Source organism: Cannabis sativa, chromosome 3 (assembly GCF_029168945.1).
Source record: "Cannabis sativa cultivar Pink pepper isolate KNU-18-1 chromosome 3, ASM2916894v1, whole genome shotgun sequence".
Lineage (NCBI taxonomy): Eukaryota > Viridiplantae > Streptophyta > Magnoliopsida > Rosales > Cannabaceae > Cannabis > Cannabis sativa.
The window spans coordinates 44958872-44976771 of NC_083603.1; the positions used below are offsets into that span (position 1 = coordinate 44958872).

At 30.5% G+C, this 17900-nt stretch overlaps 1 protein-coding gene across 1 annotated transcript; it reads right to left on the reverse strand.

Moving 5' to 3' along the window:
* Positions 1-15828: 15828 nt before the first annotated feature.
* LOC115711225 (uncharacterized) lies at positions 15829-17311 on the reverse strand. The gene has a single exon (XM_030639553.2). The coding sequence runs from the start codon at positions 16712-16714 to the stop codon at positions 15944-15946; it is 771 nt and encodes a 256-aa protein (XP_030495413.2). The 5' UTR covers positions 16715-17311; the 3' UTR covers positions 15829-15943.
* Between the last annotated feature and the right edge of the window lie 589 nt (positions 17312-17900).

A 17900-nucleotide genomic window follows, 5' to 3' on the forward strand; every position in this document is an offset into this window, starting at 1 on the left:
TGCGGGTTTCAATTGTTAATAAATAATCAAACAGTGCACTTATTATTATTTATTAATTTATTTATAAAAATAAAATGAACTACAAACATTTCAATATTATATATAAAAGGTCTCTTAAATTAGATTATATATGATTCAGTCATTCACATTATTATACTGATACAGTACTACTCTCTGTATACTTATATATATATATATGATGATTAAACATATAATGTGAGACCACAAATATATTTGTATAAAATGTGAATGTGACTGATATATATATATGCTGAAATTTTTGGTATTATTCGATAATGATAAATCAATCTGAATCATGATAATGTGAATGTATATATACGTGACTACTATTGTCGAATATATATCGTATATATATAAATAATAATGGCTATAGCTACATGAAGATATATAAATAATATATATCATGTGTCAGTACTGATCTGATCATGCCAAGAAAAAAAAATCAAAAACTCAAAATTAATGAAAACGAGAGAGAGGGAGAACACAGTAGTACTATTTACATCTGATGATGAAGCATTGGTATTAACACCCACCACAAATCAGGGAGAGAAAGAAAAACACTCACGAGACCTTAATAATTAATTATCCATATATATGTATACTAGGTGATTGTTACGTGCCAAGCCACGTAGTGTTAGTTTTATTTAATATTTTAGTTATTTATTTTAGTCAATAATTAAAATAGTATAATTATTTGAACGATTTGTTTTATAAAAATAAAATATGTGTCAAATAATTATTCTACTAAAAATTTTAATATTTTTTATACAGAAAAATAAATTAATATGGTAAATTAATATTTTCAAACATTATAGTAAAATAAAAGAAATAGAGGTTAGAAAATCCTCAGCATACTTGTTGTGACTAAAATAGAGATTAGTCACAATACTTGTTGTGACTAAAACTAAATTAGTGACAAACTTGAGAGAAAAAAAAATACTAATAAACTAAACAAATATTTTAGATAGATATATAGATATAGATATATAAATAGATACTTATTTTTATCTCTCTCTCAGCTTTTATTCGTTTTTATAATAACAATTTAAAACTAAAAATAAACTTAATTAATACTAATAAATTAAAAAAAAATATCAATAAAAACTTAGAAAATATCTAGCGGCATTGAAATTTAAAACTAACGAAAAGTTACAAAAGAAATATTAAGGTTAATAAATAATAATAATAATAATAATGAAGAAAAATAGAATACAAATAAGAAAATATCTAACGAAATTAAAATTCAAATATGAACGTGAAAAATAATATAGTGAAAGATTTAAACTTAAATTAACTAATAAGTATAAATTATTAAAATATAATAAAAATTAAGAAAATTAAATAAATAGAATAATAATTTATAGAGGTTTTCAATAATTTTTAAATAATAATTAGGCATTATGAATTTAATATTAAAATAAATTAAGAATGAAATCCTAATTATAAAAATTAATCACATAAAAAGTATTATCTTTTTTTCAAAGAACATTAATTAAAAGGGTCTTATAATATGATGTATATATATATTATATAGATGAAGAGGAAGTTTTAAGATGGTAATTGGATAATAATTAACAATCTTAATAGATATAAAAAAAAACAAAAAAAAAAGATGAGACTTTCGTAAATATATGAGATTATTTTAAGAATATTTCATGCTACTTACAAACTTGTCGACCCCGACCAAATCGTCTTCATATACATGTTTAAAGAAAAAAATTGTCTTCATATACACACAATTAAGAAAGAAAGAAAAAAATTATTTACAGTGAATGTATAAATATATCAATGTACAAAATATTGAACATATGTTAAACATGATCAAAAGTACTCAAATACAATAATACAAAATAAATATCATATATATGCACAAATCTGTGTGCGAGCCACCAAAATTAATAAAGAGTATGTTGATCACAAAATATTTAAAGTAATTTTAGATTGTAATGTTATTACCGCCATATATAAGCAATAAAAAATAAAACATACCTTATCATATGATAGATGATTATTAACTCCACCAATTAGCTATAAAACCTCTTTGTGTTGAACTACTATTATTTATTAATTATTCTGCATTGAAAGAGGAAGGAAATATATATTATTTAACATACATAGACATATACATATTTGTACGTATAAAATTGGTGTGTAAACTATGCATAGCTTAATTAAATTGTATATAGATGTAAATGTTGACAAAAGGAAGAGAGATAGATATGGAGTGAAGAGAGCGGCTTGAGAAAATTATTAGGAGGAGGTGGTAGTGCTTAGATTTAGGGTTATGGTTAGTTACGAATTATTAGTTTATTAATAAATTAAATTCTTTTTGACAGATATGACTATTGATTGATTTTTATAATTTTTAATATATGTTAATTATTAATATTCTCCCAAGATAAGTTTGTTAGAGAGATATGTGGCTAAGATGATTTTTTTTAATTTAAAAAGAGATTATTAATATTTAAAAGATTGTTTAATTTTTTGGGTTTAATTATTAGTTTATTGGTTAACGGAAGATCAAACCTAATCGTTAAATTTAACAGAATATTCTTTTATTTTTAAGTATATTCTGTTAAACCAAGAAATACCGTTAGATAGACACTTTTAATATATAAAGATATGTATAATACGACATTTTCCTTAATTTGTTTTTTAGCTGTTTTTGTTCATAACCAAATGCACACAATTAATATTATTAGGGTGTGGTTATAATTATAAACTTGTAATGATCAATGTAAAAAAACAAAATATAGAAGAATATATTGGAGACTTGAATAATTAAGTTTAAAGAGCACTTCCAACAGATAATGTATATAACTATAAAGTTAAATTACAACTCAAAACTCATAATAATTTTCCTAATCTATCTTTTAAAATACATTACTAAATTCTACTTTTTTCTATTTTATATCAAACTTTTACATAATAACATACATAAACTATTCTATTTTTTTATCTACATAATTTAAATATATTATATATTTTCAAATATATCTTATTCACTTAATTTATTTTATGTATTTATTAATATAAATAATGTGAAAAAAAGAGAAGAAAATAATAAAAAAATAATTAAAAAAATGTTTAGCTAAGGGTAAATCTATTAAGAGCACTCCCATCAATTTCTTTACTCTATTATTTAAATATATCATCAAAACTCTGCTTTATCTATTTTACCAAAAAATTTTACATTATGAAAATAATATTAAAATATAGTTAACTCAATTAGTTATCTCTACATTTAATTAAGCACTATTCATTAAGCTAAAAAATATGTAAAATAATTAAAGTTTATAACCTCACTCGTTGAAAGCTCAATTTTATAATTTTTTCTCTATAATAAAAAGATTGAACTATTTTAGCTCATCTATTGAGAGAACTCTGAGCTATAAAATATTGAGTTATTTTAACTCATCTATTAAAAGAATCAATTTAAGAGTACATAATTGTGGAATTACTATTTTATATATATTGGCGAGTAGTCCTATTTTATTATAATTATTGTCTATTTGTAATAGGCGTTATTTTATTATTTTAAATATGTATTTTATGCTGATTACGATCGACCATAGGCGAGGGAATCATATGTTTTGGATGAATTGATATTACTAGTATATGCAGCTCCTAGTGTAGACTTGTCTTCTTTTCGTTTGTCTCCTTCATCTTCTAGTTTTTATTTGTGGCACTCTCGCCTTGGTCATGTTTCAGAGTCTCGTTTAAAAATTTTTAGCTTCTAAAGGAACTTTAGGAAATGTGCAACCTCATGATATTTCTAATTGTAGTGGATGTAAACTTGCAAATTAAATATTTACCTTTCAATAAAAGTACAATTTGTTCTGTTGCATCCCTTAATTTAGTACACTCTGATGTGTGGGAACCCTCTCTTGTTGTTACAAAAGGGGGTTATCGATACTATATTTCTTTTATTGATGATCACACTCATTTTTGTTGGATTTTTCTTATGAAACATTGTTCTGACTTTTATAGTATTTATGATCGTTTTCGAGCTTATGTAAAAACTCAACTTGATGCTGCTATTAAATGTTCTAGATGTGACAAGGTAGTGAGTATACTTTAAATAAATTTGTTGATTCACTTGCCTTAGATGGAAATGTGCATCAAACTTCTTATACTGAACACCCAAATAAAATGGTGTGGCTGAAAAAAAAGTATAGGCACATTGTTAAAACTACTCGTTCTCTTTTGTTGTCATATTTTGTTCTTAGTTAGTTTTGGGGGGAGGCCACTACAACAGATTTCATTATTATCGGCGGAAGCATCCGCCGGTAATAAGTAACTAGACCGCCGGTAATAATTAATACCGGCGGAATCCGCCGGTAATTATCCGCCGGCATTAATTGGTCGCTAAAAATGGTTATTACCGACGAAAGGGGGATTCCGCCGGTAATAATATTAATACCGGCGGATTAATAGCGGTGGGGTCCGCCGGTATTAATATTTTTAAATATTAAAAAAAATATATTATAATGATAAATACCGGCGGACCCATCCGCCGGTAATAATAATTTTAAATATTAAAAAAAATATTATTTTGATTATTTAATATAATTAAATTAATTATAATAACTATTTTATAAATAAATATATTAATTAGAAATAAAATATCAAAATTAAGAAATTAAGCATTAAACATTAATTAAGAAATTAAGTAGTAAAATTAATTTGTCCATCACAATAAAAATTATATTATCTTAAATAAAATTAGGAAATTGTCTTTAAATAAACTTTAAAACATAACACATAATTAAAAAAAACCTAACTATCATTGTTCAAATCAGTAAATTCTAAAAATTCATCTGCATTTGAGCTAAGTCTTGAACCATCAATATTCTCACGGGATTGAGCCGGCGGGGCAGGGTAATAAGGTTGTCCAGTCTGCGGCGTAGGTAAGATCTCCACATATTGTCGAGGGTGGGGGCGAACCAAAATTGGTTGTTGCTGTTGTTGCTGACTCTGAGCACTGAAAAAGCCTCCATACATAGGCTGTTGTGGAGATCCTCCCATTTGACCATACACAGGTTGTTGCTGCAACAATGACCCAAATTGACCGTACACAGGGTATGGTTGTTGGGATGAGCCTCCAATATTACCAACCATAGGTTGTGTCTGAGATCCTCCAGCGGCTTCCAAAAAAAATATAGGAGGAGACTGTGAGGGAAGCCCGAACATGTAATGCAACTGAGGCGATTGTGAAGAGCCAGCAGACATGTTGGGAGAATGATGTTGTCGTTGTTGAAAAAACTGGGGCTGCTGAGGCGATCGTGGTTGTTGTTGTTGTTGTTGTTGTTGTTGTGGCATTGACGTTGGAGGGGGGGCTGAACTGGACGCGCTACCTTGCGGTTGTGATGGTAAAAATTTTTGTAAAAAATTATTAAACCGCGGGTCATGCAGAGACGCGTCACTGGAGGTGCCAGACTGATCAATCTTATCACGCATTTTTAACATAAACTCGGCGAAGACTCCCATATCTTCCGGAGTAATGGATGAAGTCGGTACTTGTGATTGAGCTCGACTTTGAGTACTAGAACTTGATGTCGAGCTGCCTTTCAATTTATAACCCAATCCTCTTAGATAGTCCGACCGGCTCCCAAGAACTTTATTCATAGCTTTCAATTGCTTATATTTGCTAGCAGACCCATCGCTGGAATCATCTTCTGTATCCGTCATGCTAGCAACCTCTTCAAGCATTTTCTCCTGATCAAATAAAATATTAGAAATACAATAACAACAACATGCATTAGTTGTAAGAAAATTATTAAAAAACATATTGAAACTTACATGTAGTTCTTTGCATGTCTCGCTGATCCAAGTGTCTTCTATTCCTTTTTTGAGGTGGCCTTTCTTCCAAGTATCAATTACGTAGTCTTCGGGGACGTCCTGTTTAAAAATAGAGTTAGTTTGTGCTTAGTATAAAAGAAATTTCTAATAGAAAGTTGATAATTTTACTTACATGTTCATTTCGAGATGCTGCCATCGACCTCGAGCCTTGTGTTGACAAATACTGCATTTCTCCTCTATTTTTCTTGTTTTGATTTGAACGCGCCCTGAATTTTGGGCTCAAAAATAAGTCAATGATTTGCTTCCAACTCTCGGTAGTGCAGTGATCAGGTACTGCTTCAATAACACTTGCCAAATCATTTGGATCCCCGGAATAATGTTCCCAAAACCACGTGTGCCTGATATTCTTTCTCTCAGAATATCTTCTCTTCATCTCATGATAAAGAGTACTCATCACTTTTTCAGGCTCAGGATGGCCATCAATATCGTACAAATACTACAAACAAATAGTATTTGTTAAAAAATTATGTGTTAATTGAAATTAATTATTTGAAACATTAAACTTGTTAATGTGTTTTACCTTCATTTTTTGTACAATTTGGTCTTTAAAGTGTTGAGGAATTTCATTAAATTTAAGTAGTGTCCTGGCAACTTGAATACAGTGTTGGTTCGACAATCTCTCGTATCTACTCCGTTAACCCACAACTCCTTCAACTCATCCACCAAGGGTCTTAAAAATATGTCTATGTCCATTCCGGGTGATTTATCTCCAGGAATTAGAATGGTCAACATAAAATTATTATCTTTCATACATAACCAAGGTGGAAGATTATAGTTCGCCAAAACTACAGGCCACATACTGTAAGCTTGTCTCATATTGCCAAATGGATTAAAGCCATCAGCAGCTAAACCGAGACGAACATTTCGAAGTTCACTAGCAAAATCAGGGTGTTTGGCATCAAAGTCCTTCCACGCTGCACCATCCACAGGGTGTCGCATCACACCCTCATCTTTTGATTTACCACTGTGGTGCCATACCATGTATTTAGCCGTATGCCTTGAAGTATACAATCTCTTCAGTCGCGGAATTAATGGAAAGTAATGCATCACCTTATGAGGCACCTTTTTTGCTCCTAAATTTTCTGAAGTTATCCATCTACTAGTGCCACAGACTGGACATGAATCTTCATTTGCATGTTCATTGTAAAATAAACAGCAATTGTGCTTGCACACATGAATAGACTCATACCCCAATCCTAATTTTTTCAATTTTTTCTTGGCATCATAATAGTTTGATGGAATTTTATTTTCCTTTGGAAAAGCAAATTTTAATAACTTCAGTAATTCATCAAATATGTTGTTAGGAATCTTTCCCCTAACTTTCAAATGCAATAACTTTGCCAAAAAGTTAAGAGAAGATATCCAATCACAACCAGGATACAACTCGGCCTCAATTTCTTCAAATAATTCGTCGCGCCATTGATTTGCATCAGGATTATCATCTATTTCGAATGACGGCTGAAGGAAGTCATCCACTATTGGAATCATCTCGTCAATTTCAGTATCATCATCAGCGTCATCATGGTCATTCATTGCATTAGTGGCACTAGATTCTGCTTCCCCGTGGTATGTCCACTTCTCGTAACCAGTAAAAAAACCCCAATCGAATATATGTGCTTTCACAACAGGTAAAGTTTGAAGCCTATTGTTCACACATCTTACACATGGGCACCTAATTCTACCATCACAATCTTTACATTTCGAGGCCATCTCCAAAAATACATTTAGACCATCCCAATATTGTGGACATCTACGATTTCGCAAAGTGGTCCAAGACTTGTCGATTGTCATCTAAAATTTTATGAAGACATAAGATTTAATAGTATAAAGAAAAATTTAATGATAAAATTTTATGCAATTTTATGCTATTTTATGATATTTTATGCTATTTTATTAAAAAAAATTATTATTATTTTAATACTTTCACAATTATTTATATATTATTAAAATAAACATTCTTTATTAAATATATTTTCTATTTTTAATTTTTAAAGAAATATTATTTAATATTATTTAAAAAATATTTTCCTATATTGAATCTTTTTCTTAAAAAAATTATAATTAAAATTGTGAAAGAAATTTTAATATTTTACATCTAAATATTATTTTTTTTTGAGTTTATATTTTTTTCAAGTATATATTACAATAAAATTTTCATTTATTAATTTTTTTTATATTAAAAAAATTATTATTTTATTAATATTTTCTTTTATATATTTTAATGTTAAAATTATATTATTTAATTAATTTTTTAAAGAAATATTATTTAAAAATATTTTCCTATATTAAATCGTTTTTTTAAAAAAAACTTATAATTAAAATCATAAAAAAGTTTAATTCTTTACATTAAAATATTTTTTTTTTGGTTTTATATTTATTTTTTAAGTATATATTATATTAAAATTGCTTTTTATTAATTTTTTTTAAATTAAAGAAATTATTATTTTATTAATATTTATTCTTTACATATTTTAATGTTAAAATTTCAGAAACTTTTTGTTGTTAAATTTTAAGTATTAAAAAAATAAAATTTAGATTTTAAAATCTTATTTAATATTTACATGAAAAAGTTTATTTTTTTATGTTAAAAAATATTTAACTTATGAGTATTTTTTTTTTCAAAAATATAGATTTATCTTAATTTTTTTATTACATTTTTTAAAAATAGTCAATTGTATATAAATTTTATACATATTTAAAAGTTGTTTATTATTGTAAAATATTAATGACACAAAATTTTTACAAAAAATTTAATACAAAACTCTATAAATTACATTTATTTTTTCCATAATATATATAACAATATATTAACTATACAGTATATACAGTGTATATACACTGTATATAACAGTATATATTGTGTATACAGTGTACTATATACACTGTATATATACTGTGTATATTATATATACAGTGTATACACTGTACTATATACACAGTATATACACTGTATATACCGTATATAATGTATACACTGTGTATAAATTGACAATATCTACAAATTTTTCATTCACAACACACAGCATATATACAAAATATATAATTTACAGTACACAGTATACACAAAACAGCAATTAAAAATACACTAAACTAAAATTTTTCAAATATAACACATTTTCCATTCACAATACACAGTATACATACATATATAATATTTTTTACAGAAAAAAAATTATTTTTATGAGATATATATACACAAATATTGTAAGAACTAACCTCCAAATATTTAGTACACCAACCGATCCCGGCGTTTTACTCAGAAATTTCTTCCCCACAGATTATTTATCCCAAACTTTAAAGATGGAGAAAAAAATTAGATATTAAGAAAAAAAATAATATATGTAAAACAGAGAAAAAAGAAAAACGAAATCATTACCGATGCACTGGCGGTGGTAGACGGGCGGCGCACTGGCGGTGTCGGGGAAATGATGCCGGAGAAGGGGGCGGAATGTGTTTGAAAACGGGGAGGGGAGGTGGAATGGAGAAGGTGGGGAGTGAGGAAATGGAAAAAATGGTATTCTGAAATGGGGAGGGGTTTATATAGATTTTTAATACCGGCGGGACCCGCCGGTATTAATTGGGTTCCGCCGGTATTAATAAAAACGGTCAGAATCCCAGATTAATACCGGCGGGTCCCGCCGGTATTAATCCGCCGGTAATACTAAATTCAAAAAGTTGGGCGGTAAAAATCCCGCCCACTTTTTTCGAGGCGGGATTCCGCCGGTATTAATCCAAACCCGCCGGTAATAATAAATTTAAAATAATTTTTTTTATTTATTTAATATAATATTAATTATATAGTTATTACCGGCGGATGGCTATTTTTGCCGGTAATACCCCTATTAATACCGGCGGGTGAGTTCCGCCGGCAATAAACCCGCCAGTAATAGAGTTATTTGTTGTAGTGGGCAGCTCTAACTGCAGTTCACCTAATTAATATGATTCCGTCTTTTTCCATTTCAGGTTTGTCTCCTTTTGAGAAACTATATGGTTGTATTCTTGACTAATCGATCTTCTTTAAGATTCTTTAGTTCTACTTATTTTGTGCTTTGTCCTAGTGTAGAGCATACAAAATTATCGTCACACTCTAGTCTTTGTGTGTTTCTTAGTTATGGGGAAGGGAAAAAGGGCTATCGTTGTTTCATCTAGTTTCTCATAAATTGTATGTATCTCGTCATGTTATTTTTCTTGAGCATATACCTTTTTACTATTCCTGGCACTTCTCATAATTTGATAAAAATAGATCTTATTCAACATTGACCTATTCTCTGAGTCTGAATCATCCACTACTCCTACAGTTCCTTCTCCTCTTCATTACTCTCGCATGCATCGTGTTGGAGGGTCTCAAGAATTAGATACTGGTACTTTACAACCTGAAATCACCCCTCCATTAGATACTGGTACTTTGTAACCTAAAATCGCTCTTTTCCCTCCTATGCACCTGTTCCATATCCTTTTGAGATTGTGGACCCTCCTCCTCGCTATCCTTAGCGCATTCGTAAGTCTACTCGCCAACCAAATTTTACATACTCTTCTTATTCTGCTTCTTTTACTCTGTTTTTAGCATCTATTCATTGTTTTTCTGAGGCTTTGTCCTATAAAGAGACAGTTATTGACCCCCTTTGGCAGTGTGCTATGAATGAAAAACTGTTTGTTTTGCAAAAGACTCATACTTGAGATTTGGTACTTTTGCCTCTTGGTAAACATGCTATTGGTTCTCATTGGGTGTATAAAATCAAGACCAAGTCCGATGGGTCTATCAAATGGTAGTAGGCTCGATTAGTGGCTAAGGGTTTTTCACAACACTATGGTATGGACTTTAAGGAGACTTTTGCTCCTGTTGGAAAAATGACTACTGTTTGTACTCTTATAGCAGTGGCATCAATTCGTCAATGGACTATATCTCAAACGGATGTTAAGAATGCCTTTTTGAATGGTGACTTACATGAGGAAGTCTACATGATTCCTCCTCTTAGTGCTTCTCATAAGCATGGCAAAGTTTGCAAGCTAAAAATGCCTTTTATGGTCTTAAACAAGCTCCCCGTGGATGGTTTCAGAAGTTCTCTGCTGTTATTTTGTCTCTTGGTTTTATTTCAAGTGATCATGATTCAACTTTATTTATCAAGTGCACATCTACAGGTCTTATTCTGCTTTCCTTGTATGTTGATGATATGATTATTATAGAGTTTGATTTGTAGGGAATTGAAATGTTAAAGTCAAAATTAGCTTATCAGTTTGAGATGAAGGATTTGGGTTCTTTGCGTTATTTTCTGAGTATTGAAGTTGCCTTTTCTCCAAAAGGTTATCTTCTTTCTCAGTCAAAGTACACTACTAACATTATTGAGCGTGCTCACCTTAATTACTAATACTACAGTTGTTGACACTCCCTCTGATTTGAATGTTTAGTATTCTCCTTCTGATGGCTCTCTTTTGGAAGATCCTACTTTGTATCGCGCAATTGTTGGCAATTTGGTTTATCTCAGTACTACTCGTCTGGACATTGCATGTAATATTCTGGGATTAGAAAATAGATTAGCAACCCTAATTAAAATAAATTAACTATAATTGAGTAATTATATTATTATATAATTAATTATATGAAATTATTTGAGAATTATCATTTATAAGACCCTATTTATGAGTTAGGGGTATTTTCATAATTTTAACCTGAGAAGGGTAAAATCATAATTTTGATGTTTATTGTGCTAATGGATTATATTATTATATAGTATGTTTATATTACCTTACTGCAGGTAATTTTTGACAAGTTAGCACGGTATAGTCACAAACGGGTATTTTGGCTCGAACTGGGTTTGGAGTCCAAAATTATGAATAATGTGATATTGCATTAATGTGTGATATATATGATGGTTTTGGAATTATGTGTGATTAGAGCTGACTTTTATGCCCTTGAATACTAAGTATGTTGATTTTTGGCCCTAAGGGCAAGATGGTCATTTGACCTTAACTTAGTAAAGGTGATATATTTGACTTATTTCTGAAATTTAATGAAATAAACTTTATTTTTTCTGGTTTCATAGACTCCCACCACCTCTCTACTCTCTCTTCTTCTCTCTTTGAAAATTTCTTTGATTTTGAGGACGAATTGTTGCAAATTGAAGTAGATCTTAGTCTTAGATTCTTGAGCTTAGCTTGGAAGGGTAATTGAAGTATTGGTTTCATTTTTATATAGTTGTAATTTTTGAAATTCCTATCCTAGGGTTTGAATTTGAATGATATTCTTCATGGTGTTCTTGAAATAATTTTATGGTATTAATTCCATGGATGAAAGTTAAGGTTTTATTGTGGTAACTTTGTGGTAATTTAAATTGATGCATGAATTTTGATTTTTGGTCAATTTGGTATTGTGATTTGAGAGCTAGCAATGTTAAACTTTGAGATTGGATTTGAATTTGTATTTACTAGGCTTTTGATATAAAAATTATGTGAGTTTTGTTCTTAATCTTGTGTATATTAAGCATGGTTTATGTGGATATTTTTTACTATAGGTTTAGAAACCACTTTTTTTGCATCAAAAGTTTGTATGAAAAGTATGGTTAATTGTGGATGTGTTTTGGTGCATTTTCGGAGTGAAAATTCTAATTTTTCTGGATTTTGAACTAAGCGCCGCAACCTGGTTCATGTGAGTCACGACCTTTAACTTTTGGGCATTTTTGCTCCATGTAAGGAGCCAAGAGTTGTGACGTTTGGTGCAAGGTCGCGGCCCTCTCAATCAGTAGAACAGAAATATTTTGTAAATTATTTTAGTCATAACTTTTGATTTCGAATTCCATTTTGAACATTCTACATATCGTTGGAAATCTCGTGGAGAGCTCTATTATTTGGTCCAGTATGTGAGTCCTAATTTTATAAAAATATTTTATGGAATTGGAGATTAACCCTGTTGTGTATAAACTCGAGAATTGTGATTAGGAATACTAGCACTTGGTCAGGATCACCTATGGATTGAGATTTCTCCTCATACGTTAGAAATCAGGTAAGATAATAAATTATGCACATAGAGTATAGCACAATGTCGCAATTATATATTGTATGATTGTTATAGTGAAACTGAGAGCTAGGGTTCTTACCCTAAGTATGAATTGGCATGAATATCCAATAATATACAATAAGATTAATTAGATGAAAGCATGAGTTTATAGGGTCATTACCCTAAGTTAATATGTGTCGTGAACTGGGGTCATTACCCTTAATATTTATATTGTAGATTAGGGTTATTACCTTAAGTAATTATGTTGTTGTGAATTAGGGTTACCACCATAAATATATATATGGCGAATTAGGATTACTACCCTAAATATGAATTTTCTTGAGCATGCTATAATGTATTATGTGAGTGAATGATTAGAGTTGTGCAAGTTAGGGTTATTACCGTAAAACTTCATATGGTTGAGTATATACTAAATGTATTGTATGCATATTTATATATCAAGAGTTATATGTATAAGACATAACTAGGTTAGCCCTGATAAATATCATTAGGATGAACCACTGTGAGAGCATAATGTATGGATTATGTATATATGAGTAGAGTTACGTGGGTAAGGCATAATCAGGTTAGACTTGGCAATTATAACCGAGACAAATCCTAGTAAGGCCTTAAATGTAAAAGAGACGTGTGAGCATAATACGTGGGTCTATGCTATATAGACATTAGTTATAGTGACATTATAATATATGGAATAATGTAATATAAAGTGCGGTGACACAGTATATATGTATTGGCATACTATGAAGTGTAATTGTTATAATTATTCATGATGTTTTATTATTCTGTCTTGTTGGGCCTTGGCTCATGGGTGCTCTAATGTGTAGGCACTAGTTAGGCGCTGTCGCTTTAGCCATGAGTTTGAGAGTTTTGAAGATGAGTTGTACATGTATTAACAAAGTTAGACCACAAGGGATGGGTCCAACAGGAAATTGTGTAGAAATTTTAATTTTGCCGCTTAGGTTGGCCGGTAAGAATGACTTGTAATATTTTAAAAATAAATTTTACGGGATCCCGGATATGTATCTATAAATGTTTTGATTTGAAATAAGTTTGTAATAATGCAAGTTATTTAGTTAAATTAAGTTTAATATTAGTTTTTAAATCACTTGGCTTATGGACCCCGATTAACGGGATTAGCTATCTGTAAGCACAACACGTGGTGTTCCTATGAGTAGGACGTTACATTGCAGATGTTGTTTATATTGTTAGTCAAATTTTTGCTTCTCCTACTATAATGTTGATTGGGCTGTTGTTCTTCGCATTCCACGGTATCTTCGGGGTACCATCTTTCAGAGCATACTACTGCCTTCCACCTCCTCTCTAGAGTTACGAGCTTACTGTGATGCAGATCATGGTCGTGATCCCACAGACTGAAAATCTATCACTGATTTCTATATCTTTTTGGGAGATTCCCTTATTTTTTGGAAGAGCAAGAAGTAGTATGTTGTTTCTCAATCTTCTACGGAAGCTGAGTATCGTGTCATGACGTCTACTACTAAATTGTTTGGTTGAGATGGTTACTTGTAGATACGAGTACACTCACTCTTGTCCTACTTCTATGTATTGTGACAATCAAAGCGTCATTCAGATTGCTCACAATTCAATTTTTCATAAACACACCAAGTATATTGAGATTGATTGTCATTTTACTCGTCACCATCTAAAATTGGACACCATTACTTTGCCGTTTGTTCCTTCATCGATGCAGCTTGTTGACTTTTTTACTAAGTCTCATACAATTTCTCATTTTTGTTTTTCTTTAAGCAAACTCTCAATGCTTGGAGGGAGGGTGTTAAATAGTTATTTAGGGTTATTTTTTGTTAGAGATATTATTATAATGAATGATAAATCAAGATCAACTCAATTGTAAAAATAATACAAGGATAATAAAAGAGATTGACTAAAAAAATATATTACAATACATATATATACACTATATATATTACATATATATATATATGAAAGGTAGATGAAGAAGATAACAACACATGTAATATAATACATATATATAATAAAAGAAGAATATATGTATATACACTCACTCACAACTTTGAGTGTAGATTAGTGGGGATCACCATAACTTGAACAAGGTATTACACCTTCTTTGTCCAAAAGCTTATTTCTCCCTATCTCTAAACACTAAGGGAACTCTCTAGGAAATAGCTTTGGGAATTATCAAGCCTTAGGGTTTTCTAACAAAGTGTTTTTTTGATAGAAAACTTCTTATCTCTTACTCTCAAATGAGCACCATAGACCTCCTTTATATAGTGTTTAGGATATCACCATTTGAAATTCAAATTAACCTCCATGGATGTTATGGACTCAATAAAGAGATGTAACTCATGAATACCATAACTAAGAATTTCAAATTAAGATGTGTACACCTTTCACACTTTTAATATTGGTGATAATGGTAGATCTAAATAATGACAAATAATATAAATTGTCATATGTTACATATTATTAGTTTATTACACATATTTAATCTATGTATTATATTATCTAATAATAATATAACATTTTTATCTTTTTTATTTTAGTCTTTTATTTTATGTTAGTTGCCTATATAAAACTTTCTTATAATTAATTGTATTTTTGAGATGAAACCCTAATTTCTCAACATCTCCTTTACATCTTTTACATGGCACAATTGTGATTATATCAATTTTAGCAATACTAGAAAACCATGTAATAAGGCTATTTTGATAGAAGTAAACAATATCTCAAAATTATAATATCCCCATTAATATCAATCTTATTTCCTACTCGTTTTTCTTTCTGCATATCATATATACCAACACTCCTCTTTCAATAATATAGTCAGTTGGAAGGATCGATATCTTTTTGGGTAAATAAGATAAGATAAAATGATAGACATCCATTATTGACAAATAAATAAATTATAAATGAAATATATAACAGTTAAAATCTGTCTCTAGTAGATCATATATGAAACTAACTAATTAATGTACTTCAGTACAATCATCATACATTAAACTAAAACATAAGAAATTAGAATAAATATTACAATTAATAATATATAACATTTTATTGATGAATAATTTTCTTCCGAAAAACGACTTCAGTATCGAGGCCGAAGCCGTCGACGGGTCTAACCTCCACAAGCTCAGACTCTTTAAACAACTCAACCAAAGGGCCCACACTAAACAGATCGTTAGCCGAGTACTTATCACCCCTTTTATTAATCGACACGTGTAGGGCGCAGATTCCTCCACCCTTCATCGTCCGTTCGATCTCCCCAACGAACTTCTCCGGGTACAGCGCGTGGTCGAACACGTTCGAAAACTCGAACTCGAACGTCTCGTTCGCGAATGGAAGCGCGTGGAAGTCACCCCCTACCACGAGCGGCGGGTGAGGGACGAGGTCGACTCCGATTGAATCAGAGACGCCAACGCGCCTAAGGGCCGAAACCTCCTGGCCTACGCGGGCCCCGATACAGAGCGATTTGGATGAGTTTGAGAGGAGGTTACGGCGCGTGAGGTTAGCGAAGAATGCGGTAAAGACTCGGACTTTCCGGTCCCAATCGCTCGTGGTCCATATTTTGCGGAGTCTTGGGTTGAGGGTTTTGTTAAGCTGGTGGTGGATGTAGGATTCGTAGGTGGTGTAACCGGGTCGGATTCGGAGGTCGGAGCCGGCCGAAGCGGTTGTGGATTTGGGGTGACGTGGCGTTTGGGAGGAGAGAAGAGTGAGAAAGAGAATGGAGAAGAAGAGGGAGAGTAGGAATGGTTTGAGGAGGAGGACGAGGGGTAGTTTGGGAATTACGGTTTGCATTTTCTGCATGAAATAATATGAGACCATGCAGAGAGAGAGAGAGGTGATATTTGAGTGGGAAAGAAATAATTAAGAGAAATTTTTTACGTGTATATATATATATGATAAAGGGTGACCCTCAAAATGTAGATACGTATATACAATAATGGAGTGTATATAAATATTTATATAAATAGTGAGTTTATAGGGAGAGACCGTGACTAAGTACTTTTGGCTTATATGTATGTGTATCAATGCTTACTTCTGTTAACTTTTGCTTAAATATAGATTGGCCTTTACCTGAGGAACTAAAATATTATGTATATATATATTTGAATTTGTACATATCTTTGAAATAGATTTTACTAATTTTTGTTTTATGTACCGTACTTTTATGTATATATACTGTACAAAGCTGTAATTAAACATTCACATTCATATATAGTGGGAAGAAACACTAGGTTAGCTAGGTATATAGGGAGAAAAAACTCCAGCCTAATTTGGATGATCTAACCAAGAAAATATTTTCTTTTTTATGATATCTAACTGTTAATGTCATTGTGGTGGTGTGAACAGGTGGTGCTCTGGCAAGTGTGACTTCAGGACTTCAATCCCATATAACACCATCAGCTGCATGTGATTTCAGGATTTTTAATGTAAATTTTTAATTTAATTTATTATTGATTCATAAAGAGAATGCAGAGACACAAAAAAGTAATATACTATGGTGTCGTTTGGTAACACTTTTGTTTTTTAATTTTTTAATCACAAAATGAAAGTAAAATTTTTGTTTTTAAAAAATTTGTTTTTGAAAAACAAAAATGCGTTCTGTAACCACTTTTGTTTTTCAATTTTAAAAATAGAAAACAAAAGTGTGTTCTGTAAAGTTTATTTTTATTTTTATTTTTTGATTTTATTTAAGTCGGGTTTAGGTCCGGGGTCGGATTCGGGTTCAAGTCAAAAGTCGGGTTTAGCGCCAGGGCCGTAGGGAGGGAATTTGGGTCCGGGTCTGGTCCTAATCTAAAACATTGATTAAGAAAAAAAACTGTTTAAAAAAATATTGAAAGTGATTCTTTTTGCTTTTAAAATTTTGATTTCTAATTATAAAATTAAAAAGTAAAAACAGTTTTATAGAACATGTTTTTGAAAAATATTTTTACTTTTCTACTTTTAAAAACAGAAAACTGATTAAAAAAGTGTTACCAAACGCCACCTATATTATTAATGTATTTTA

Bases quoted from the DNA above. Each gene is read 5' to 3' on its own strand.
- LOC115711225 (XM_030639553.2), bottom strand. From the start codon at position 16,714: ATGGTCTCATATTATTTCATGCAGAAAATGCAAACCGTAATTCCCAAA.